Below are 26,214 nucleotides of genomic sequence, written 5' to 3'. Positions count from 1 at the left end.
AGAGCTGGGATCTGCGTGGTGGTTTCAGGAACTGCTTCTTCAAGCTGGAGAGAACGATGGTTGGGAAGGCCAGGTCCTCGAATTTCACCTTGTCGGAAAAGCTTGATTTGCTGAAACTTGTCAAGCCATATGTAAATATTCTTGAACAGCACACCAACAAACACTCAGTCATAGTGGAAAAAAACAAGTGCTGGGATATCATTGCTGATAGCTACAATGCCATTGGAGTAGACCGTCCTCCTCGCACGGCGCAGGGCCTGCGCACGCTGTACAAGAGGCTCAAGGAATATGCCAAGCAAGAGCTACTGCAGCAGAAGGAAAGCCATTCGGACTACAAGAGCTACATCTCTGAACCGACTAAGAAAGTTGTGGAAATGATCCCCCAGATTTCCATCGTGTGCTTGAGAGAGAGGAACAATCTGCCATGGTAAGCCACTATTTTGCATTGTGTCCAGAGGGCAGCTGCAGCGCCTCCTGCCTTCTCTTTTGAGCTAAATGTCTTAGGCAAAATTTTAAAAAATGTGCTTCAAGCTGATGGGTGTGTTTTTGAAAAATATTTTGTTGTTGTTTTAAATGACTTTTGCCTCCCAACTTTCACCTGTATTTCAAAGACCTTATTGTCAGACCCTTGGCAAGTGAGGGTTAAGAAAGAATCCAAGTGAAATAGGAGCTCCAACTTTTACCCCTCCCCTTTTAATAGGCATAGCATTCAAGCACTGACCAAGTGAAAGGCTGTTCTACATTTAAGGTAGCACTGCAGTCATCTGCCTGCATACGGAAGCTGCTGCCTGTTTTGGATAAAATCTACATAAAGTCGAGTCGGAGAACAAAGAGGCCTCTTTCCTTTCATGTGACCCGTCAAGGATTATGATAATCTCCCAATGTGGAATACATTTTAATCGAATCTAGACTTTTAGATGATTTTGCTTCCTGTGATGCTATGCCTTTAACAATGAAAAATGGAATTAAGAATTAATTCTTGTAACATTCCTTGCAACCAGAGTGCAAATAATGTTAATGTTAATCTGTAAATAAAAATTTATGTAATGCATCGGGGGAGTTGTGGAGAGGCAGCCTGGAACAATACAGTCACACAAAACCTTCTTATAACAGGCGTTTAGTTGTTTAATCAAATTAGAGCCTATCTAGATTTGAGCCAGACATAGAATAGGCAAGCTGTTTTTTAAACTACCATGCAGGGCCTTTGCGAATGCCCCCCTCATCTGACTTGCAACACACAAGCTAGTTCAGGTTTATTCCAAAGCTTCCTGAATCAGGTGTTTTCTTTGTTTTTATTTTAAAAACTAAGGGATTAAAAAACATCCTGTTCTTGCTCTTTTCATAAACATTTAAATTCATAAATAAATAAATTCATATAACTGTATGTGGAACAAATTTGTTAATTTGAGTTTCCAGGGGAGCTGGAAACTGGGTGCATGCTGGTCAGTATCTGATTTTGTGTTACCTCCAGTTGCACTGAATGGTAACAATTGTTTAAATCTCACCCTGCAGGATGTTCTGAAATCAACAACATGTTGTACAAGAACTCTGCATCAGCTATAGGTAAATAAATTATAATAAAAATTGAGTTTTAGTACGGCAAGCAGCATCTTGGAAGACAATTTCTGAGTATTGATCCAAGTTGAGGCAATTAATATAGGCAGAGAGTACTAACATCAGTTGGTCAATAACTTTAAACTTGACCCATTAAGCCAATACAATAGGTATTTGGTTGTGATAATTTTGCACTAGGAGAAGCAGAAAGGTTTGAACTAGTGTAATGAAAGTTGCAGTATTTCATGAGACTGATTGCGCTAACAATTCTATGAAAACCTAAAAGTATGAAAAGACCTGTTGTGGCTTTGGTTAATGCTGTTGAATTGAGGACCCCAAATAGTAAAATGAAGTCACTGATAAAAAACCTTACTACTGGAGAAAGAATAACCTGGGCCAGAATGCTTTGACTGCATTTGGACATCATGAGCAGGTCATGGCTTATTTGTGATAAGAGAGAACTGAGAAGAAAACTTTTTCACCTGTCCTGCTACTCTTGCTCACCACACTGAGATTTGAAGACTTTCACATTAAGCAAATTTTGGGTCATTGCTTGCCTACAAATGGGGACTGTAAGCTAGAGTTGCACATGTACTGCTTGATAAGATACAGCCCTGTATAACCACAGTTTGCTGCCATGTTCACATGTGCCCCTCTCTACTCCAGCACATGGAGCAACAAGTCCCAATCCACTGCATACTTCAGAGCAACCTGAATTTGGACATTACAGTGAATTAGAGCTTGCTTAAGCCGGGAAGTGTTACATCAAGCTCCAGATGCTAGAGTAAGGACTTGGGAGAAGCATGGGGCTTGTGCCCGATTAGAGCTCAATTACAGCTTGTTGTGACTTCTGAATATTTGTATAATTTTGGTTTGTAAGCAACAAACAAATGTCAATTTGTCATTTTGCCCATTTGGATGGTACAACAAATTGCGTTGGATTCTAATGATTCAGCAAACCAGGAAGTCTTCAGTCCATGAGCAATTTATTTATTTATTTATTTATTTAGGGGTATTTCTATGCTGCCTCTACAGCTTGAGGTAGCTTACAAGTAAAATCATGTAAAAGCAAGTCAGTAAAAATGCTATTGGACATAAATAGCATACAAACTATCCATAAAGCTTGGCCTGGTGTGTTGGCCTAATACCTAAAAAAAGGTAAAGTAGATGGTACCCTCAAGAGGGAGGGTATTCCTGAGACGAGGTGCCACCACAGAAAATGTCCTGTCCCTAGTTATCATTCATCTCCCCTCTGAAGGCAGGGCACAGAGAGCAGGGCTTGAGAGGCTTCTGTAGCACAGTGGTTAAGTGGTTCAGCTGTGAATCAGCACTCCACTGGTTCGAATCTCACTACTGCCATGAACTCAGTAGATGGCCTTGGGCAAGCCACTCCTCTCAGCCCCAGCTCCCCAGCTGGATTGTGGGGATAATAGTAACACTAACTTGTTCATCGCTCTGGGTGAGGCACTAATCTGTCTAGAAGAGCAGTATATAAGCACAGTTATTATTGTCTTATTGAGAGGGCTGAATAATATGGGAGGAAATGGTCTTCAGGTACCCCACCTGTGAAGAAAGACAGGAGTCCATGAACCTGAGGACTTCCAAGGTTCATTCTTAGACCAAACAAAGCATGCTTTATTTGGTCATCTGAACGCACACACATTGTGTCAGAGCAGGTTCCATCAGTGTGAACAAAATAAACTTCCTTGTCTGTTTAGGCTCACATATAGCCCTGTTTTGTGATGGACAGATAGCAGTCCTAGTCAGTATGCAGAACCTCTCTTCCCAGCAAACTTACGGGTTTACCTATTCGCCTCTTATCCTTTCCAACTGCTATTGCTTTTCTCTCTGCTCTTTTTCTTGGGAACCATCATCTCTCCACTCAAAAAGACAGTAGGCTAGCTAGGATGAATGAACTGGGTTAGTCAGTAGGAATAACAGAGACTGGTGACCCATAGCTCTGAATGTCTTGTTCCCAACTGAAAGTGACCATTTAAGGAGCCAGAGCATAATATGGATAATGATGGAGGAGCTGTTCTCCTCCCCCTCTTGGCTTTGGTTACCTGTGTAGTGTTTTGAAATTCAGCTGAAGGCATGCCTGGAGGCTATACATTGTTAATGTGCAAACGCAAATAATGAAACCCCAGTACCTGTTTTTGAAAAACAAAGGCAGCTTCAAGGGGAGGGAATTGGAGAAGACAGATAAATGGAAGAGTAACGTGCTTAACTCTCCTTGCCTACTGTTTCTTCACTCCAGTTTGCCACTCCAGATGACTTTTACCTTTTCTGGGTTCAAAATAAATGTTTATATCCAGAGGGCCAGTGTAGTGTAGTGGTTAGCATTGGTTTAGGATCTGGAAGACCCAGGACTGAATCTCCATTCTTCCATGGAAGCTTGGAAGCTGTTGGGTGATGGTGGGCCAGTCACACACATGCCGTCAGCCTAACCTACTTCATAGGGTTGTTATGAGGGAGATGGGGGGCATGGGACTTACCCTCTGAAGTCTCCTTGCATGCGTGCTTTGTGTGTGCATATTCCCAGTGGCAAGTGATTGGCAGGCAACCAGGCAAACACCTGGGGAAGGCAACTGATAAGCCTTGTGTATAGACACACACACACAGAGCAGAAAAGTTACAAATATTATTTCTATCCCTGCATTGTATTTCTTTTAAAACTCTAGCATTGGTGTTCTATTACACTAGTTAGGCATAACTTATTGTTAGTCTCTGAAGAGCTACAAATATTGAGTTGTGCTGTTCCCAAGGCTTAGTAGGTATAGACACCCCAATGGAATTTAAAGTCCTTGGGCTATCTTTACTAGCAGATCTCTGCTCCATCCTGGACTCACACAGCATCTTACATAACTTTATTCTTTGTTTACAAGAACACCTGTGCTTTGCATGGGGCCAGCTCACCCAACAAGTTTAGGAAACTCAAGGGACGTGTCCTTCTAATGACCATGCTGCTATTACCCAGCATACTTGACCAAGGCAACTCTTACTTATTAAGATAGGTATGGCAGAATTGGTTTGGCCATATCAATATATACCATATTTCTATGTGTTAGATAGTTCAAAATTCACATAATATGTGGCAGACAAATCCAAGTTCAGTTAGATCTAATAAACTGGTTTGGCATGAATGATAGATGTCTGCTGGATTCCTATTTTCCCCCTGTGGTATCAAGAGCCTTAACTCTGCTAGACAAAATCTTGAATCCTTCTTCCTTATTGTTTATAACTGTAATACAAATTTTAGCTTTAGTTTTTTAAAAAATTCATGCTAAAAGACCCAGCTTGATTGGAGTGCCAGTAACACATTATTTCCCAAGAGCCTCTGGAAGGCCAAGGCTGTTTGCTCATCTTGTACTGGGCTGGAATACACTCAGAAGGTTCAACAATTACTCCTATGGTTTCTGAATGTGTCCTAGCCTGGTGTGAGGGTGAGGTTGATCACTCCCTAAATCATCTGTTTGTGTCAGAGAATTTGGGAAGGGGAAGGGATTACAGATGACCACAAATAATGGCCCATTGTCAGTAAAAGTACATGGATCCTGCCTGTAGAGATTGTTTCAGGTGGGAAGTTGTGTTGATCTGCAGTGGAAGAGGAAGCTTTGAATCCATTAGCATCTTAAAGACCAACAAGATTTATTTATTTGTTTATTTATTATTCACTCTGTATTAAGTAACTTACATGTACAGTGTGTACCACAAAAAGTGTCAGATCTACATATAAATAGCTTTGCTTGCCTTTTTCAATCAAAGGTTAGCTCCCAGTTAGCTTTGATGGGGCTTAGATAGAAAAAAGCCCTTTTTTGTTTTCTGCCACTGATTTAAAATACAACTCATCTTTTTTTGTAGTGCTGCCCTGGATAAAGAAACGGTTGCAACTACCAGTTCACCACAGTCAGTGTTAGAGCACCATCCTGCTGCTATCACGCTGGAGCTGGATCAAGAGGAAGAAGATGTCAAGCCACCTCCATCATTGATTGTGGAGCTGCAGCCACAGGAGAGCTTGGAACAAAGAGACCAACAGCACATGGTCCATATCATGGAGAGATCTCCTTCAACCTCCCTATCTTCTGTTGATATAAGAATGCTATCTCCATCTCCCATCCCCAGAAGAGATGAATTTTTCAGGCTTGAAAGTGGAGAACGATTTCGGTCTGTAAGTGGGGTGTATGGTCCACAGATGTTGCAAATGCTAAAAGAAGAGCATCACATAATTTTGGAAAATCAGAGGAAAATTGGGCTCTATATTCAAGAAAAGAGGGATGGTTTGAAAAGAAGGCAGGAGCTGGAAGAAGAGTTATTGAGAGCAAAAATTAAAGTAGAAAAGTTAACGGCGATACGACTACGACGTGATCTTCCTGAATTCAACAGTCTCTGAATATTTGGCAATTCTGATGCGTAAAGCCAGAGTTACTTCATAATTCCTTTTGATCTAGAAATGGTTATTTACTGTGTTGATTTGGATGGATCAAAACCCAGTCTTCAACAAAATGAGTGCATGGTTTCCATTTTGTGTTTCATGCAGATTTGGAAAAAAATTCAAAGCTATCTTTCACTGGTCTTTCCAGCTTTTCAGACTGAAGTAGAACCAGATCTAACTGATACTCTTTAAAAAGAGCAGGATTCAAGTCCAGTAGTACCTTAAAGACCAAAAAGATTTCCAGGGTATAAGCTTTTGAGAGTCAACCTTCTTTCATCAGAGCTTGACTTTTGAAAACTTATACCCTGGAAATCTTGTTGGTCTTTCAGGTGCTACTGGACTCTAATCTTGCTCTTCTACTGCTGACCAACACAGCTACCTGCCTGAAACAGTTTTTAAAAAGAATCCTTTGAAATCTTGTGCATATTACTGTTAGCAAAAACAAATGATAATTTATGCAACTGTCGTAAAACATGCTAACTTACCTGCCCTTTTAAAATATTCATTTTAATTATGGGTCAATAAACACAGAGTGGGGGAAAGATATCTGTTTTCTTTTTTGTAAAACAAGGTAACACATTGCTCGAATATAAAATACTTGCAAAAAAAATATAGCGAGGAATTACTGGCGGGATATTTTCATGTTCAGCTGAACAAAGGGAATATATACTCCCTGTGTTGTAGAATGTGGGTTTTTTGTGCAGTTAGCAGTCAAGAATGAGAATTCTTAGTTCTGAATGTTACCTATCTTTCTACACTATTAAAGCATGGCTGAAGATGGCATTCTGCATTTTCATACTTCCTTCTGTGCATTATTTCAGTATGCAGCTGCCAGTGCATAATAAACTTGCAGAATTCCTTGTCATAGAGAATTGTAGTGGCTACTCAGCATAAAATGGTTTCAAGAGAGATTTGATACATTTATAGAGCAAATGTGTTTGCGTCCAAGAACCTCCAAGTCCAAAAGTATTGCCTGTGTAGGTAATCTAGCCAAAGAGAGTAGCTGTGTTAACATTGCTTGCATTATTACTTTTGAATCTTGGATCCAAGAAATTTGGAGCAAAGTGAGCAGTATTACTTTAAAATGCTCATTTAAAATTGTATTTCACTCATTCTCAAAAACAATATTTCATGAGATTTTTTCAGCTTTCCTTGATGGGGAAAAGTTGTTTTCCAGGAAGTTTGTGTCGTGTCGTCCCCCCCTCCCCCCTCCAGATCTTCATATTTCTGTTTTCACACCTTATTGCAGGTGATGCATTGTCTGGAAAGACCATCTTAAATAAAATACTGACGTGCACCATAATTCAGCGACCGACCATATGAGGTCAAATTCATGGCCTCTCTAGTGTAGCAGATTATTTTTTCCCCTGAGTCTCTGGGGAATAGACAGAGTAGGCACTACTGAGCTAGATGACCAGTGGGCAGACTCACTATATGTTCAAGTAAGAAAGAAGTGAAAACATGACCTTGAGGCTACACAATAGACTCTGTGCCCGCTTTTGTGAGGATATAGACAGCAGTGTCAAGTCAACAGAAGCCATGGTTCTAGGGTTAATGTGCAATTGGATGGGAAAGGAGCATGCTGTTGATTCTTTCCCTCAGCATCAAAGCTGAGGAGAAAAAAATTAAGTACCCCAGAGACAAAGTCTGCCTTCCCCTGGTCTGTCTAATCTGGGGATTAGCATTTCTTCAGAGGTTGTTTCCCACCTATTCCTTGTTCAGCTGCCACAGGTGAGATACACGTTAAATTTTCCTTAACGTTCAGCATGGCAAGATGAAAGGAATTTTTTGGGTTGGTTCAAACATAATGCATTACAGTAGGCTAGTTCTGAAGTTACTGTGGCATGGATCCAGGTGGCTAGATCAGACATGTCAAGATAGGAGGCTATCTTCTGAGCTAAAATGAGTTGGGAAAAGGCAATTTTTACAGCTGCTTTAACTTTCTTCTCTGGCAGCAATGATGGATCCAGTACAATCTCAACTGATTCTGTAAGGGTCTCCTGAACTCCATCGAAAGTGAGGAGTACAATATCCTTCAATATCTCTGCCTTCTCAACCAACATCAGTTCATACTGTCTGGGTTCAATTTCAATTTGTTCACTTTCAGCCATAAAGATTAAGGTTCCTTTAGGCAGTCTACATAATTATAGCAGCTGATATGGGCAAGAATCCAGTGCACAAATAGTGGCCTTCACAGATGCGAGAATCCTATAACAGGGTCAAAACGGTCCATAAGCAGACCAAATAGTGTGTTAATGCTCTTTGTCCTCCATTAGAAGAGTTCCAAGGGGCCAGCACCTCGTCCAGGGGCTCTTGGCACATGGCTCTTAACCTGGGGAATGAAGTTGGGGGCCGTCTGTTTCAGAAGATGGAGACTTACACCAAACCATTCCTGGACACCAAGAGCAGCAGGCGTAGAACAACACCTGTTGGACAATATTGACTTTGGTATATAAAGACTGTAGCCCAGGACTGTTACTTGTGGACACTAATATGTTGAATGTGAGGTACTGCAGGTGTATCTTTACTATTGTGGTAGCTCTCTCTACCTTGAACAGAATGTACAGTGAATGCTCGGTTCCAGGACACATAGGAGCTGTTACATATGGGAGTGGGGTTTATCAAAGATGGCCATTGTCAAGCAAGGTTGCTTGCTGCCTGCTCAACCTCCATGGCATCCCTAGAGGTGATGATGCAAGGCCCTCTTCTCCCCCACTTTCTCTTTAATACTATGCAATGCCAGATCGGTAAGTCACAAATCTCACCTTACCTTGCTGTTGCAAGAGGAGGAAATTGATCTGGCTTGCAAAACCAAGACATGGTTGGACTATGTAGTGTGCCTGTCCCAGCTAACTCCACCTAATTATGCAGTCCTCCACCTTCCCTGAACAGGCGGTAGGGGAGGTGGAGTTGCTGTTGAACTCTGTGAGACTTTCATCTTCCTCAGACTCCTGGTGCAAACTATAGCAGACACTGATTGTATGTGTTTTACACTGAGAAATAAGGATAGATTGGGTATAACATTTTTTTGCCACTATCACTGCCATATCATTGGTCTTTCAAAGGGCTCTATAGCAAGCTCTGTCAGATTCAGGGTGAGTTTTCCACCAGCATCTTTCTAGATATCTTCCAGCTCTCCTTAGGTCATCCAGCTCCGTGGTGAACCACAGGGCTGGCTTCTACCCCAAGGACACAAAAACCCTTTTGTTTATAGTGTTGCAGACGGACACTAAGAACGTGGCATGTCACATGTTACTTTAACAGGTACTTCATTCGAAAATAACATCTCACGATATAAAAACTGTTTATCTTTTATATTTGTAAAAGAACACTACATTTTAATACTGTGTAATAATCTGGTAGCAGGCCTGTGTGACAACTTTCATAAGGTTATGGGGAGAGTTGTGTGGCCTACTCTGAGCTCTCTGGAGGAAGAGAGGCAAAAACGTAATAAATAAAATTAAGAGTCTGTCATGCAACTGGGCTGTTGAATGTTGCTCCCTTTTAAATATGAAATGATCTGCCTGTTTGTTAGCTGAGTTGCTAGCTTGTACTTGCCTAATGCTACCAGTTGGACCAGTTTCCTGCTAAAAGACTCTTGCATTTGGCGTCTGTTCAGAAAGGTCCTTCTAGATAATACTTCTGTTATGTCTCGTATGTGCAAAGATTATTGCCATGTAAAACAGGAGATACAGTAGGAGAAGATTACCTGGATGTAATCTTGTTTGGTTTAGTCTATTCATCTTTTATCCTTCTTACCTTCGCTCAGGGAGCATTACTTGTATTATTTTTTTCTCTACCTGCATTTCTGTTTTCTTAGTTGAAATTTCTTCCCTGAAAGAAATTGGCTTTAATAAATCTTGTGAATGCTTTAGGAAAGCTTGTTTTCTGGGACCTTGATAGGGTGGAGAGTGCTCTCAAGTCATAGCTGACTTACAGCAACCTGACGGGGATTTTGAAGCAAGAGACTAACAGAAATGGTTTGCCATTGCCTGCCTCTGCAACCCTGGTCTTCGTTGGAGGTCTCCTGTCCAGTTACTAACCAAGACTGACCCTGCTTAGCTTTTGAGATCTGATGAGATCAGGCTCACCTGACCTATTCAAGTCAGGGCCCTTGATAGGGTAATGATAAATATTTTAGAACAGTCAATAGGATAATACAAGACAATTGGTAACTATTTGAGCCCAGCAACTTACAACATAGCAGCTTACAACAATTTATGCACTCTGTTAGGTATTGTAAAAACACCATTGCATAAAATATTATTAAAGTCACGTCATTATAAAATTGGCAGCATTGGGAAGTTTATTCCCACCGAATAATTCTCAATATCAGCTGGAAATGCTTCCCTAAAGAAGCGTAGGTCTTGTCATAAAAATCACAGATATTCCAGTGAACCCTTTTCTTTCTTTTTTTTTGAGAAGCTAGTTCATAGTGATGGCTCTTTGGAGTACCTGCATCTCTCTGAGATTTATTTCTTTATTTAAAATGTTTGTATCCTGCCTTTCTGCCCAGTTAAGACCCTCAAGATTGACCTGACCTCCAGAGATAATACACACATACACAAAGCATGATACTAGGTTGTTCTTAACAAGGGGAAAGGTGGTCACTAGAATATTAAGGCTCAGGCCCTAAAGGTCTTTTGCCACCTAAGACCCACTTTTCCCCTTTAATTAATACCCTTTAGTTCTGTGTTCCCCAACCTTTTTGAGTCTATGGGCACTTTCGGAATTCTGACGGAGCATGGTGGGCACAGCCACAAAATGGTTGCCATCAAAGGTAAAGCCAGTCGCAAAATGACTGCCCCAGCTTACCTTCCATCACACAGTGAAGATCCTTGTGCTGTGGTGGCAGCTACTGCCAAATCAACATTCAAAATCTGCACTGCCTATCAAATCTCCAGTTGCTATTCAGAAGCCTTGCTGGGCAAAAGCACCCACCAGACCCTGCACACTTTCTAAAAACACTTGACGGGTGCTAGGGCACCACATTGGTGACCCCTGCTGTAATTTTGTATTGACAGCATTAATGCAGATAAGACTGTTCTGCTGATACAGATACATTAAAATAGCACTCTTCAGTCTGTAGGTCAGGACCCTCAAGTGTTTTGTGAAACCCCACCTGCTGGGTTGCAAATCCCTATAGTGCTACTATTTTTATGGCAGTTTGAAAGGTCCTGATGCTAGTGTGCTTAGTGAAGACAGCAAGCCATGCCTCCTATTTCTCCTTGCGTACACACTGAGAGGAGCAAAAAGATGAAGAGGCGAGGTCATTCAGTGGTTGGAGAGGATTTCTCTATGGCTCTGATCCTTGGCTTGTTTCTCTGTATGGTACACCTACTTGTGTTCAGCTAGTATTTCCTGTCCCAAGATTGTTTGGTCAGCAAGTGTTAACCCCAGTGACATCATAATTCTAGATCCTCTTTCTTTCATGTGATGTCACATGACTTCCTATCACATGCTTTCAGCTTAATAGATCACAGTTCTGGAAAGCGAAGAACCCAGCACATTAAAAAATCCATGCTTTTAACAATTTGAATTTCCAAAAATGGTTGTACAAAAGGTATTTAAAGGAAATTTAATATATCATCAGTGATAAATAACCTTGAACATTACCTCATTTGGGATATTTAACATATGGTAGTTTACAGGAACCTATTCTAAGTAGCATGAACCAAATGTTGACTTATACTGCCATTTCTGAAGAGCAGTGGGATCAACTGTTGCGCTAGTCCTGATCCACTATTACTAATCTGATAATTGTGCAGATACAATGGGGTAGTTACAGAGGCTTGCTGCAGTATGTGTGTGTGGGTGGGTGGGGGGACATGTGGACTTTCATCCTAATTTCCTTTTATACAACTAACTAGAGTTGTGAAATTGACTAGTTGGGGAGGCACACAGCTTCTTGGACAGCCTCTTTCACTCCAAGCAGAAATTAAAGAAGGACTGAAACATTATTGATTAGTGGAATACATTAGGTAGAGACTGTGGTTCAGTTGTAGAGCACATGAAGAAGTTCCCAATTCCATCCCTGGCATCTCCAGCTGGGTAGCAGGGCAGTTTTGACACCTTGGGGAGCCTCTGCCACTCAAAAATAGGAAGTTCTGGGCTGGATGGGCCCATGGTATAAAGCAATTTCATATGAGATAGAGAAAGAGCCTGTGCTGTTTTTTTGTTTTAAAGCAGTATATGTGCAAAGATATAGAGGGACATTTGTCTTTCCATATACATTTTTTTTAAAAACTAACACTGGTTCCAAAACTGCTGTGGGAGCATGAAGAATTCGTTGTACACCATGAGCTTATACCAGTAGATGTCTGCAGAATGTCCACATGTCTGTTACATTAGTACTAGTGACTGGATCAAGACTGTTGGGTTGATCTTTCTGGATCTGGTTGTTTTAATGGTTCGGTCCCAGTTGTCGCTTGCAGACGGAACATTGATTGACTGGGCTAGCATGGTTTAGTAGTTAGAGTGTTGGACTAGGATCTGGGGAACCAAGGTTCTAATCCCAACTCTCAAGGAAGCTTGCTGGACCTTAGGTCAGTCACACACTTTCACACACACAGCCACACACTTGCTGGACCTTAGGTCAGTCACACACTTTCAGGCTAACCTACCTCACAGAGTTGTTGTAAGGATAAAATTGAGGAGAAGAGGACAATGTAAGCTGCTGTGGATCCCCACCACAGAGAAAAGTGGGGAATAAATTAAGTAAATAAAATAAATATAGTGTGCTTCTAGAAAATCTGAGTGAGCTTTGGGTCAGAGGTCCTCTCACTGGAGAGGCTGGATCTTTGCCTCTCAGATTGTTACCTAGAATTTGACATGGTTGTCTGAAGCAGCCATGATTCTTATGCTACAAAACTGTTGCATTTGTGTGGACATTAATCTGCTTGACTTTAGGCCTGCTGTGGTTCATGAGTCTATGGCTGAGATCTTCCAGTTTAAGACAAGTGGGAACTCATTTGGGTTTCTCCAAGTAAGTTATACTAACCTTCAAAACTGCTTTGACATGCGGCCTTGGTGAGAGAAAAGATGAACATGTGTGATGTAGACAATGACAGAACTCACATCTGTTCTCTGAGAACTGATTATCTTTTCACAGCTTTATTAGTAGTTGTGTTGAAAGCCTTTCTGGACTATTGGTAAGGCTGCTTCAGAGGCTGTCATTACATGTAATCCTTCTTAATTAGAAATGAGGCTTGTTCTGTGGTTGGTCCAGCAAAAGCGGAGGTTGATGATGGAGAAAGAGGCCTTCAACAGGCAAGTGAGAATGAGACCCAGGAGCTGGAGAAAGTGTTGAACAGGTTAAAGCAAGGCTAGCTCACTGGCCATGGGGGTTGGTTATGATTTCAAAAACAAGGCTTGCATTCAGCTAGAAGAAAGAACTGGATCAAATCCAAGTCTGGAAGATATGTCAAAAGGAGAGGCGGGGAACTTCAGTTCCTTCTGGTTTTTAAACACTGTCTAAGCATGTGAAGCTGCCTTTGAGTGAAAGCATGCATAAGTATTTCAGAAAGAGAAATGGAGGACAAAACTTTGGTACAGTCTCAAGAAACAAGTTATTAGATATTTGTGGGCTTTCCAGCTCTGAACTGCTGCTCCCAAATATCATATGAGCCTCGTTCTTTCTTATTCTGTACAGTTGCCTAACAGTGTGTTGGAATTAAAATAGAGTGTGAACCACAGTATGGAAAGACGTATCTCAGACATTTTGTTCATCATGATGCATTGAAATAGTAATAGGTTTTATTAAAATAAAAATAAATCTGAATGTGTAATTTGCTGATGGCATTTGAGCTGCTCTGAAGGCAAGCAATAGCAGGATACTATATTTTAATAAATAAAATAATTTGTGTCACTGTGCTCAATTAGAATTTGAATAACGAGGTTCTGGAAATCTTGTTTTTTAACTTACACTAAAGTAAGATCCCTGCATATAGGGAAGACTAAGAGCCAAAACACACGTTAAGAAATACCTAGGTTCAGCACGTGTTCTCTTACCTCAAGGTTTGCCGGGATCTGTAGGCATCCTGGAAGCTTAAAGTTTAGCATTTACAGAGCAGCAGGGAGGGAAATACAGGCACCTGTATTTCCCTTCCCCTTCCTGCTGCTCTGTAAATGCTAAACTTTAAGCTTCCAGGACGCCTACAGATCCTGGCAAACCTTGAGGTAAGAGAACAAGTTTAGCATTTACAGAGCAGCAGAAAGGGGAAGGGAAATACAGGCGCCTGTATTTCCCTCCCTGCTGCTCTGTAAATGCTAAACTTTAAGCTTCCAGGACGCCTACAGATCCCGGCAAACCTTGAGGTAAGAGAACACGTGCTGAACCTAGGTATTTCTTAACGTGTGTTTTGGCTCTAACTACTGGGGCAGAACATTTATCTTTGAGACATATGATTGCCGCTGCACAAAACCTGTTAAATTTGGACTCTACTGTTATTTTCCTACTTGAATTATTGAGTGGATTACATCTATGTACATCAGACTTACATAATGTGGTTTGGAAAGATTATGTCTTCCCCTTCCAAGAATATCTTTAGCTTGTCTGTAAGTAATCACCCCTGCATAATGCATGAATTGCTCAAAATATGAATCAATTTTCCAACCATCATCATCTTCCAGGATACTCCCACACATTTTGTACAGGCAGACATATTTAAATTATATGATGTACCAGAATGAACTATGGTGAATGTTATTGTTTTACTGATATGTGCCCATTAGATTTTTTTAAGTGAACAACAGTATTGTTTATTATGAATGAGCATTGTGCAAAATATGCATATTTCTGCATATTGTTATGGCAGCTGTGCTCTTGTTATCCATAATAAATAAAGACACCCTTTGGTGTGATGGAGACTCAAAGTGTTTGCGCCAGAAAAGGACCCAACAATCTATTTACAGTAATATGTAATGCACAAAGATGATTCTTAAGTTGCATTTGTCCTTTCATGGCAATTGTGGATGGGAAAGTGGGCATTTTTCTTGCCTCAGTCACCTGTTGTCACCATTCCCCATATGGCATTAGAGGGATTTTTCTCAGGGGCAACATAAGGAACTTGGACAATTGGGGTCATGTGGATGCAGCCTAGGTGAAGTTGTGTATTTCCATAAAATAAAGTAGCCAGAAAAGGACCTAAGCGTCTTAAGCTGATTACAATGAAAATTTAATGTAAACAGGAATTTGTGTGCATTATTGCACTCTCTCTCTCTCTCTCTCTCTCTCTCTCTCTCTCTCTCTCTCTCTGTATCTGTCATGATGATTGCCTTCGAATTCTTGGCTTCATTCTTTGCAGACTTTATAGATTGTTTATGTCAGGAAGTACTTCTTTCCCAACTGTTTGCCTAAGGTATTCTTTAAATTTCATATATCTCACTGTATGAAGTATAAAAGGTTGTCTCCATTGCATGTATGTCTCCTCCCTCCACTCTGTGCTATTTTGTATCTGAATAATTCTTGCTATGTGAAAAGAGAGTGCCAAAAACTCTGAATAGGAAGCTTGCTATCTCCTGTTTCATCACTTAAAACATTGCTTCTGTTTATCAGACAGGAAAGCACAATCTTTGATAGTTCAGCATGCTTAGCCATCTGTGGGAGAAAATAGACATAACATGAATAGAACAGTGGAACCAATCTAGAAATAACCTCACTTAATTAAATCAAATGTGCCTATTCCATTGTCAGGGGGAAAAATAGTTCCAAAAGTCTGTAGCAGAAGCCAGCTTTGCAGAGTGCTGCTGAGTAACTTCTATCCTGTGTTGTCATCAAGAATTAATGGTGAAAAATGAATGGACAAACACTGTTCATGTAGCACTTTTATGAATTAAAAGAATGGATAACCCACCTGAAGTAGAGAAGGTGCAAGATGGATGGGTGGATGAGCCAGAGTTTGGTCTGTTGATATGCATGTCTGCCCAGTCAGTTGCAAAGCTGGGCTCAATCTGCAGTTGAGGGTTCCGCTATGAGCTCTCTGTTTCCTGATGTGTCTTTGTGTCCCTTACAGGCTCAGTATGCACAGTGGCAGCAGAAATGTCAAGGCTGCAAGAAGAGCCGAGCTGCCTTACAAAATACTTCAGTGCAATGTGGTGTAAGATCTCAAAGAAAAAACATAAGAAATGGGAAGGTGATGCTGTTCTTATTGTGAAGGGGAAATCAGTTGTACTGAAAGACATGGAAGGCAAAGACATTGGAAGAGGTAATATCTGTTAGCAATCAAGGAATATAAGCACTAGCCTCAAAAATGTATTTTTGAATGAAATAAAGATAAATGCTCATACTGTCTGCATTGTAAAGCACTGAGAAATTACATAGTGGTACCTTTGCTGATGACTGGCTGAACTATCCTAATGTCATAGAGAGTTAGAAGGGTTGCAGTCTATTATTGGCTGAGCTGCTCAGGTCCTAGAGAAAAGGATAAGGTATTCAGATGGGGAGACTAGGTCTCCTGCTTTGGTGGTAGATCTCCCTAAAGATATACAGTTCAGTGTGAAAATGAATGTGTGGGTTCTGGGCAAGCCTAATAGCGAAATCCTTTTAATCTACGGACTCCCAAACAGCACTCTATGGAACCATGGGATTCTTTCATGCCATAAATTCTGTCTTAAGAAAGTATTACTCTAGGTGGAAGAAAGTCAGAGAGAGCACTCTTTTGACATTTTACATTCATTTTCCAGAGAATGGATTTTAGCACTGAATTTGCCACCATCGCTTTCATATTTACCTCATTTTAACTCACTGTAAATAGATAGGAAATGAAGCAGCAGTATTATAGACCTGAACATTTATTCATGTGAATAGGCTACTGCGCTTCTGCAAACCACAGACAGGAGAACAGTCAGAGAGAATACAGTGAGTGTTAAGTGCCTGGTCCATACCCCAGACTTGCTTCTTGTATGCATTTTCCACATCCTACCTCCTCTCTTATTGTCCAGCCCTGCAGTGAAGATTTTCCTCACAAGCCCTGCTTTCTGGGCCCCTGCCTTCAGAGATCACGTGGGTGGGAACCAGACAGGGCTTTTTCAGTAGTGGCACCTCACATTTTAGAATGCCCTTCCCCTTGAGCTTTGCTTGGTGCTGATATTGCTTTCTTATGTACCGGGCCATTTTTTTCTGTTTACCCAGGCTTTTAATTAAGGCTTTTAATTAAGAGGTTGATTTTTAGCACTATTTTAGTTTGGAGGCTATTCTTTAAAGCTGTCAATGTTTTGTTCATATGGTCTATGTTTTTATGCTGGGCTGAGTTTTTAATTTTTAATGTTTTGTTTTTATTATTTTGTATTTTGTAAGCTGCCTCAAGCATGTTTTTAGAGAGGTAGAATAAAATATTTCTAAATCATTCAATCCCAGAGACAGCTTTCAGTACATTCAACTTACCCTTCTTTCCCCCAATATAAACAAAAACTGAGGTCTGAACTGCATATTATGCCAGAAGATCTACGATTGATCTCCCTGTATTATTTTTTTACACTAAATACAGTCACAGGAGGGTTGCTTCTTTGATAAGGCAAATGGTTTCTTTGTTTAAATACCACTGCCCAAATGTGTGGTGCTTTTACAGAAGAGGTTACTCTGTAAAATCTGACATAGGAGAAACAATAAAGGAAGAGGTGAAACAAGAACAGAATTTATATTCATTTATGTTACAGTTATTTAAGCACAGTTTTATTAGGGAGATCTGATTAGGAGTCAGAGTAGACCTGTGAGGGATTATTATCTCCAGCAATCATCACATACATAATATAAAAATATAAAATCTGTATCATCTTACATTTGTCATCTCTCATAGGCACTGGATACAAAGCCCAAGTCCTGGAAAATCTTGCTGAAGGTCAAACTCTTACGATTGGAGGCAAAGAAATTGAAGTGTTGGGTGTCATTCTGGAAGAGGATTTCCAAAGTGGCAAATGTTTTCAGTCTGGTGCAGAGATTCTGATGGATACTTTGAATTCTCCACAATCCACTTTGAAGCCATTCTGTAACCCTCTCAAAAATGCATGCAAAATCAACACTCAAGTAAACTTGCTCAAAGGCTTCCAGAACTGTAAACCTCGTCATGATCCATGTGCACCAAGTGAGGATTTTTAATGTTTGCTTAATCAGTCTCTACTTCTGTTTTAACCTCTCCTAAAGAAATTGAATGGGTAACAAAGATTTAAAATGATTTCTTCACTGTTCAACACATCAAACTGAACATTATTAATGAAACAAGACCTGCTAAGTTCACCTGATGTCATGTGCTGGGGTTGGAAAAGCACATCACTAGTAACAGATGGCCCTAGGGAGGCTCGGCTGGCCTCTACCAGGGCCAGGGCCTTTTCGGTCCTGGCCCCAACCTAGTGGAACTCTCTGTCTGAGGACACTTGAGCCTGCCAGGATCTTGTATCATTTAGGTGGGCCTGTAAGACAGAGATGTTCCGCCAGGCATATGGTGGAGGCTAATTTTAGCCCATAATTGCCGAGCCTTCCACCGGTCTCCCTCTATAAGGGGTATGGAGAGTCCACTCCCTCTGGTTGCCCCGAAAGGGGCACAGTATTTTATTTATTTATTTGATTTTATTTATACCCCGCCCTGTTTTTATAATTGATTTTAAACAGTATTTTAATTAATGTTGTACCTCGCCCTGAGCCCGCTTGTGGGGAGGGCGGGTTAAAAATAAAATAAATAAATAATAGGTATAGCTGAACAGTGTGCAGCTATACATTGGAAAACATTTTATTAACATTTTATTTGCCCTAGACATCATGCCATAGGCCTGCATTGCTTGAGCCAAGCTGTTCTCAAAGGTAACTTATTCAAACCATATAGCAATGGGGAAAACAGTATGGTGTAGAAAGTTTGACTAGGACTAGAAAATGGATTTCCTATCTCTGCTCAGCCATAAAGCATTCTGGGTGACTTTTAGCCAGTCACTCAGTCTAACCTGCCTCACAAGGTTGTTGTGAGGGTAAAGCAGAAAACCCTACACTCTAAACTAGTGGGAAGGAAGACATGGTAAAAATGTGATAGGTTACTAGACTATAGAAAGCTAATTTGGAGGTAGATGGGTGGAAGCTGCCTGGAAATACATGCAAACAAGCCGTATGAAGTTGAATCTGATCATGTTTGATCCTGAAATACTGAGAAGGAAATTGAAAGTTTGCCCTAACATCCAGGGAAAACCAGCTTCAGTTAACCCAAGTATCTGCATTCATTGATCGCATGGAACTGGAGTTAGTGTTTAACCACGACTCTGTCAGAAGGGAAGGAGCAAGAGTTGTGCTTGAGCCCAGAAACGCCCATAATATAATACAAATTTTATTTTCCTACATTTAATATTTAAACCAATACTATAGTAAAATCTATTTGAATAACACTGTAATAGTCCCCTATTTCTTTGGTTTACTTAATCTTAGAATTAAAATCAAAATATTTCCTAGCTGTTATTAGAATTTAGAAAAAAGGAAATTAGTATTTTAATTTTTTCACCAGTGGAAACCAAATATCTTTTGCTTATGGAACACTAATTTTGCATTCACAATTCCTGTGTTTGAAATTTAAGATTGCTTAGTTATGCCACGCCCAACCTCAAATCACCAGCAGATGTTCAATAAAATGGATTTGCCTATTGTGGACGTAGTTGTGGATCCTCACATTGTAAATCATCTTCGGCCGCACCAAAAAGAAGGAATTATATTTCTTTATGAGTGTGTGATGGGAATGAGGTAAGAGGACAATAATTCTGCACATTTCAGTTGTATACCCCCTTTTTAGTGGCTTCTTTATAAATTAATTTTAGGGTTCAGAAGCCAAAATTTGCTTTACTGGTCATCTGTACAATGCATAAAATTAACCTGCCTTTTTAAAGAAATCTTGAAATACTGGTTGGCAGGCTTTGAAGAGGATTCTTGGAGCTTCTCTGCATTTGAAAGTTGCCATGAACATCCCGATAGCAAGGTCTCTGTTTTTTAGCTATAACATTTCTAGACTCTTACCAATTGCACAGTGCTATATGCTAGGCATGTTTGTATTGCTGTTGCATATGGGGTGACATTGCTAGCTCACATCCTTCACAAGAATACAGAACTTTCCAAAGACCCAGGTAGGTTATTCATACATTATGGAGAGGCCAGGTTGGGTCCAGAATCTCTACTCTCTGTCCTGTGTAACTGTCACATGTGAGTTGTGAGTTCTCCTCAGTTTGTGGACATATGTTCTCCAATTCATATTGTTATTGGGCATGTGTGTAGAAGGAGTTCCAGCCTCTCCCTCCCTTACCCCCGCATCATTTTCCTGACCTGCAGTAGTCCTGGGGATTTGCTGTCAGGCAGTCATTTGTGGCTTTACCCAGCAGATCAAATAGCACCCTTGGGGCCAATTTAGGTTAGAATATGGTGCAGGGATGAAGTCTGGAACTTCTTCCTGACCTGTGCCGCAATCACAGTCCAAATTGGACAACTTGCTTAGAAACGGAAGAGAACCCACAGTTTACATGTGACTGTTACACATGAAAGACACTAGGCCCAACCTGTTATTTCCCTAACGTGTAAATCGGATGATGCCATTTGAGATAGCATCCCACAGAGATCATAATGTATAGTCCTGTTCTTAGTCCCTGATAACCAGTGTGGTGGAGTAGTTAGAGTGTTGCTAGCCTAGAATAGCCGGGTTTGATTCGCTACTCTTCCATGGAAACTTGCTGGGTGACCTTGTTGTTGCAAGGATAAGATGGAGGAGAGGAGAATGATATAAGCTAATTTGGGTCCCTATTTTGGAGAAAATTGGAGTATAAATGAAGTAAATAAAAATAAATCTTCAGAGCATGTTTAAATAGATACTTCCTTTGCTGCTGGAACCACCACGAATGCAGAAGTGTCCCAGAAAGGGAGAGGAACCCTTTGCCTCAAGATGCCTTGATGCTGAACTAGAAAACACACTATGAAGACTGCATAGGCCACGCAGGTATCTGTCAGTAATATATATCAGCCAGGGGACTTGAATAGGCTGAAGCAACTCTCTCCTCTGGAATTTGGGGATTAGAAGCCCTTGAAGTAGTGTGCCCAGTCTCAGAAATCAAAACTTCCAGGTTTTGTATGGAAATGACTCAGTTATTCCCAATTATCTCACGTGGCATTAACAATGTTCTTACTTTAATATGTAGTATTTTATGTAACTACTTTCCTGCTGAGATGGCTGTTAAATACAGTTGAATTTAGCGGCCGAGATCCTATTTAACTCAAGTACAGTGGTACTCATGGAAGCACTTTCCTACAGGCCTCTTTTGACTTCAGCCTCAATCTGTACCACTTCTCCAAAACCAAAAATGCCCATAAAACAGATAACAGGTTGACATGAACTAAAACAATGTGAACAATTGTTACACAACGATAATGTAAGTGAAGCATTTGAAATACTCGAAATGCAGCAAGGGTGTGGGCTGTGGTCCAGCTGCCCTCCTTCCCCAATTGAACCATTCATCCAGCCTAGCAAGAATGCTTGATGGCATTCATCAACATCTTCCACCCATCTCAAATGATGCCCAAGGCTTCTGGCAGGCCTATTTCTACAGCCCTGCAGGTCTCAGCAGGAGGTTCTGCATGTTGTATTTGAATTGAATGTTTACAGGGCTTTTTTTCTGGGGAAAGAGGTGGGGGAACTCTCACCTGGGACAACTCCTGGGAGGAGGTGGTGCGCCTCTCAATACATATGCACATGTGTGCTCCCGGTACTGCACGATGACATCACGTCCGGGAAGTGATGTCATCACACAGACGTGGCTGCCCCAGGAGTGCTCCTATGCTCCATGGGCAGGTCCGATTTGGCCCGGAACGGGCCGCTCTGCTGTGGGGGAGCACTCCCCTGCCCAGCAGTGGCTGGATCCATACCATTTTGGGCTCCAAAACAGGCCAGAAGCAGCCCGGATTGGCCTGGAATGGGCTACTGCCTCACAGGAGGGCACCCTTCCACCGGTCAGTGGCCCAATCCTGGCTGTTTTGGGCCTGATCATGGCTGTTTTGGGCCCGGTCCTGGCCATTTTGGGCCCCTTCTCCCGCCTGGCAGGGGCCTGATGCTGGCTGTTTTGGGCCCCTTTCAGCCTTTTTGGGCCCAATTCAGACCCCAAATGGCCAGGATCAGGCCGGTGGTGGGTGAGGGAGTGTTCCCCGCCTAGCAGCAGCCTAATCCAGGCCGTTTTGGCCCCAATCCTGGCCGTTTCGGCCCCGATCCAGGCCGTTGGGGACCCTAAATTGGCCCAAAATGGCACCAAAACTGCCTAGATTGGGGCTGAACCGGCCTGGAATGGGTTGCTTCTGGGTGGAGGGACCATTCCCCACCCGGCACCGGCCCGATCCTGGCTGTTTCAGCCTCGATCCTGGCTGTTTTGGGCCCTATGGGCCCACAATGGCCAAAATGGCGCCGAAACGGCCCAGATTGGGGCTGGAACAGGTCACCCGGTCCTGGCCATTTCGGACCCAATCCTGGCCAAAATGGCACCCAAATGGCCTGGATTGGGGCCGAAATGGCCTGGAATGGACCGCTGCTGGATGGGGGAACCCTCCTCCACTTGGCACCAGCCCAATCCTAAATGGGCCCAAAATGGCCAAAACAGCCCAGATCGGGGCCGATACAGCCTGAAACGGGCTGCTGCTGGGCAGGGGAACCGAAGTGGCCCAAGTAAGCCATTTTAAAAATACCCACGGGACACCAGTCACGTGGGTATTTTAAAGAGGTGCTAGAATGTCATTCCGGGGCGTTCTGGCTCAAAAAAAGCCCTGACTTTTGATGCATGCAATTTTTAATTTGTGTAATCTCCTTCAAACAAAGGGTTGGGCAGTATTAATGGTGATATTAATTATTCTATTTAGTTGATAGTAGGAATTGAATTTTTATGGATTAATGTTTTCATATTTGGCATTAACCATGATTCTGACCAAATGAGAAATGTAGGTGAGAGAGATTTTCTCTCTACTTGCAAGCAAATTTTTATTAGATTTTTAAAATGTTAATCACACTTTCTAGCAAGCCTTTAGAAACAGCTGCTACTCAATAAAGGGGTATAGGTAACTGGTCAGTTATTCTAGCCCTGGCAGATAATTATGCTGACTAGGAGCAACAGCAACAAGAAATTTTATTAATGAATAAAGCAACACATTCTCTCCTGGCAAATTTTACCTTTTGAAGAAGTAGTTAACACTTCGGGCTTATTACATATTAAAAGAGAAGTTGGTACAAAGGCAGCTTGAGGACATTAAAGACATTGAGTACACATTCTCTAATAATATTGTACCATTACTATAATTCCAGAGCAGTTGCTTTGTTAGTCTATGGTACCAAAATAAAACAAAACTCCAGTGACACCTTACAGAGTCTTTAAGATCTTTAGTAAAGACGAAAGGCTTGCGCTTTTGTGCCGTAACAAAATGAGGAATTTTAACTGCAAATGAGAGGGCCCCAAGGAAGGAAAACAAATAGATGTTGATTAAAGTTCAGCTAGCAAAGTCACACCAGTTTTGCCCTCTTGTAAGGAATTAAGAGTTTTTGCCAGAATCTGGAGGAGGTGATAAAAATGAAGGAATCGTTGTAGTCTTTGCTGTGCAGGAATTCCACTTTGGGGTTTGCTGGAGCAGTTTTTCATTCAGGAAAATATTGTCAGAGATCTTTGGAAAAAGCTATAAATTCTGACATATAAGTATCACTGGTAAATATGGACCTCTGTTGAAAGCTTGGAGCAAGCTCGGTCTAAGTCAAAGGCCCAAATTTCTAGTTCCCAGGTTTGAATGCCCAGGATGTAGCAGCTGTGCTGGAGGCCACCCGGAAACTCTATGTATGCCATGGATGGAAGACAAACTTTAAATGTAGAGATAGTTAAAATCCAGCTGAATGTGGCACTGTAAATCAAGTTGGTGAGTAGGAGAGAGCAAGACAGGATTCACAGAACTCAGGCCCTGCCACTTCTTTTCTTAGAGATTTTATGGCAACTTTGGATTGACGCAGCAACTTTTGATTTTGTGTTTGTAAATTTATAGCTTAGTTGGGAATAAGTTGATGGGCAAAGCATTTTGAGACCATTGTACTGAGTTTCACAACATTGGCACCCAAGAGGCTGGTGCTGTACATATCTATCACTATAAAAGCAGGCACAGTCATGGGAGAGCATTCCAACTTGTTTTCATTGGTGTGCCTGGCTTGGCTGGGAAATTTTTTGATGATTTGCATAAAGATTTATACCCAGCCTAAATACTCAAAGGGCTGAAGATTTGGGAAAATTACAAATCTTGTCAGGATGCATTCAGTGTTTACGTGGCTTCACTGAAGATTTAATCAGCAGGTAAAATAAAAAGGTGCATATGGGGTTTTGGAAATCTATTTCTAATTTGCAGATTGGCTTCCATAATTGACTTTCTTTTTTCTGCTGTAATTTGCAAAAGAAGAAATAAAAATGTGGCTACAGAGAAATTAGGTCTGATATCTGAAGAACTTTATGCCTCAGATCTCCAAGGAGAAATGGTTCCAGTTATGCAGCCATTTTTAATATTTATTTTTATTTATAACATTTCTATGCCATCTTCTCCAGCGGTCCTAAGGGAGTGGATCAGTCCTTACTAATGGGAATAGCTCCTCCTCCAGCGCAGGGTCAATCAACTTTGATTGATCCCGGATGGGGAGGGGTTCTCACACAGCTCTGCAGTTTTTTCTGACCCTGCCGTGGTGCAGGATGTCGGCTTTGGAGCTCCATGGAAGCCCTTGATCCCGGCATCAACAGCAACGGGCAAGTGGAGGCAACTGGTAAAGGCTCGCAGGGGAAGATAGGCTTTTCCGCCACCCCATGCCCCCAAACGCGTCGGAGACATGAAGGTGAGCTGCGGAGCCGACAGCGCTAGGCTTGCCTAGCTTCCATGGCTTTTGCTCAGGATCCCATGTGTCTCTCCAGCTTCCAGGCCGAGAGACTCTCCCTATTTGTATTTGGCAGCTATCACAGGGAGCACGGTTGAGCAGAGGATGCCGACAGAGTGACGTCAGGCTGGCAAGCATTCTTCCCACTCTGCACGGCCTTTGCAGTGGTTTTTCTCCTTCAGGGCTGAGTACGCCAATAGAGCAACATTGGGACTTTAGACACCTATGGATGTAGACAAAAGGCAGGCGGATCCTGCTTTTCCCCAGGGATCAGAGTGGGCACTGCCCAAGAAAGACCCCGCACAGACTGGTGTACCCCTACCTGAGGTTTTTCACGGTATTTTGAAGGCTGAATGAGAGGCACCAGAAAAATTCAAGGCCAGCCATCCTATTGTCAATAAGCTTTACTCACTGACGGCAGATGCAGCAAAGAAAATAAAATTGCCTGTTGTGGATGATCCAGTGTCTAGTCTTGCGACCACTTCAGTCCTTCCTATGGGAGCAGATGGTTTACCAAAGGACCCTTGTGATAGGTGGATTGAGTGAGCCCTACGTAGAAACTTCGAGACTTCATCAACTTCGCTCAGAGCATCAGTGACTGGCTTCTTATTTGCTAGGGCAACCTTCTCCTGGGCGTCTGATTTGGTTGCAGCAGAAAGCAATGGCCCAAAAGAAATCAAAGGTGAGGTCAAGAATATAGCGCTTGCAACGGCTTTTGCGGCAGATGCCTCCGTGAATGCTCTTCCAGAGCCATGGGCTTCAATGTCGTGGCCAGGAGGAATACCGGGCTGAGAAAGTGGGATCTGTGCAAGAAAGAGTTGCGGCAATCCCTTTCAGTGGAACAAACCTGTTTGGTGAGGCACTGGAGAAGTATCTGGTGGAAGACAAAAGAAGAAGGTTTTACCACCAAAGAAGAAGGAAAACCATCTTAAAAAGAGACTTCAGTCCTTTTGTGAATCCAAAAGTACACATTTCGGTGGTGTCAGACACACCAAAGGACGTTGGCAATCCCAGTCCCGATCAGACAACAGATCAGCATCCTTCTCAAAATTCAACCAGTTCAACAAAGGCCAGAAAAAGGAGTCTTCCGCATGACTATGATGCCCCAAGGAACATCACCGCTATAGGGGGCAGGCTTCAGGAATTTACAAGCATTTGGCATCAAAATATTTCAGACAAATGGGTCCTGTACACCGTAACAAATGGCTACTCTTTGGAATTCAAGACCTTTCCGAGGAGGTGAGTAGTTCAGGTTCCAAGAAGTCAGTCTACCTAGCAGCTCCTGCTAATGATACAAGCCATCCAACATCTTGAGGTAAGAGCAATAAAACCCGTCCTGGCTCAACACAG

At 41.8% G+C, this 26,214-nt stretch overlaps 2 protein-coding genes across 2 annotated transcripts in view; both read left to right on the top strand.

The window, feature by feature from the left end:
- The window catches only part of RAD54B (RAD54 homolog B), a 60,056-nt gene that overhangs the window by 14,186 nt on the left and 19,656 nt on the right, over positions 1-26,214 (top strand). The window contains exons 5-7 of the mRNA XM_054985804.1: positions 16,000-16,191; positions 17,782-18,066; positions 19,535-19,697. Of these exons, the coding sequence (XP_054841779.1) occupies positions 16,000-16,191; positions 17,782-18,066; positions 19,535-19,697 (640 nt within the window). The remainder of the gene's footprint in view (positions 1-15,999; positions 16,192-17,781; positions 18,067-19,534; positions 19,698-26,214) is intronic.
- On the top strand, positions 3-6,848 carry FSBP (fibrinogen silencer binding protein). Its single transcript, XM_054985805.1, has 2 exons — positions 3-427; positions 5,416-6,848. Exons 1-2 carry the CDS (start codon positions 57-59, stop codon positions 5,942-5,944), a joined length of 900 nt encoding a protein of 299 aa, XP_054841780.1. The 5' UTR covers positions 3-56; the 3' UTR covers positions 5,945-6,848.

Source organism: Eublepharis macularius, chromosome 7 (assembly GCF_028583425.1).
Source record: "Eublepharis macularius isolate TG4126 chromosome 7, MPM_Emac_v1.0, whole genome shotgun sequence".
Lineage (NCBI taxonomy): Eukaryota > Metazoa > Chordata > Lepidosauria > Squamata > Eublepharidae > Eublepharis > Eublepharis macularius.
The sequence above is the reverse complement of the archived record's forward strand: the minus strand, read 5'-3'. Positions and strand labels throughout refer to the sequence as shown.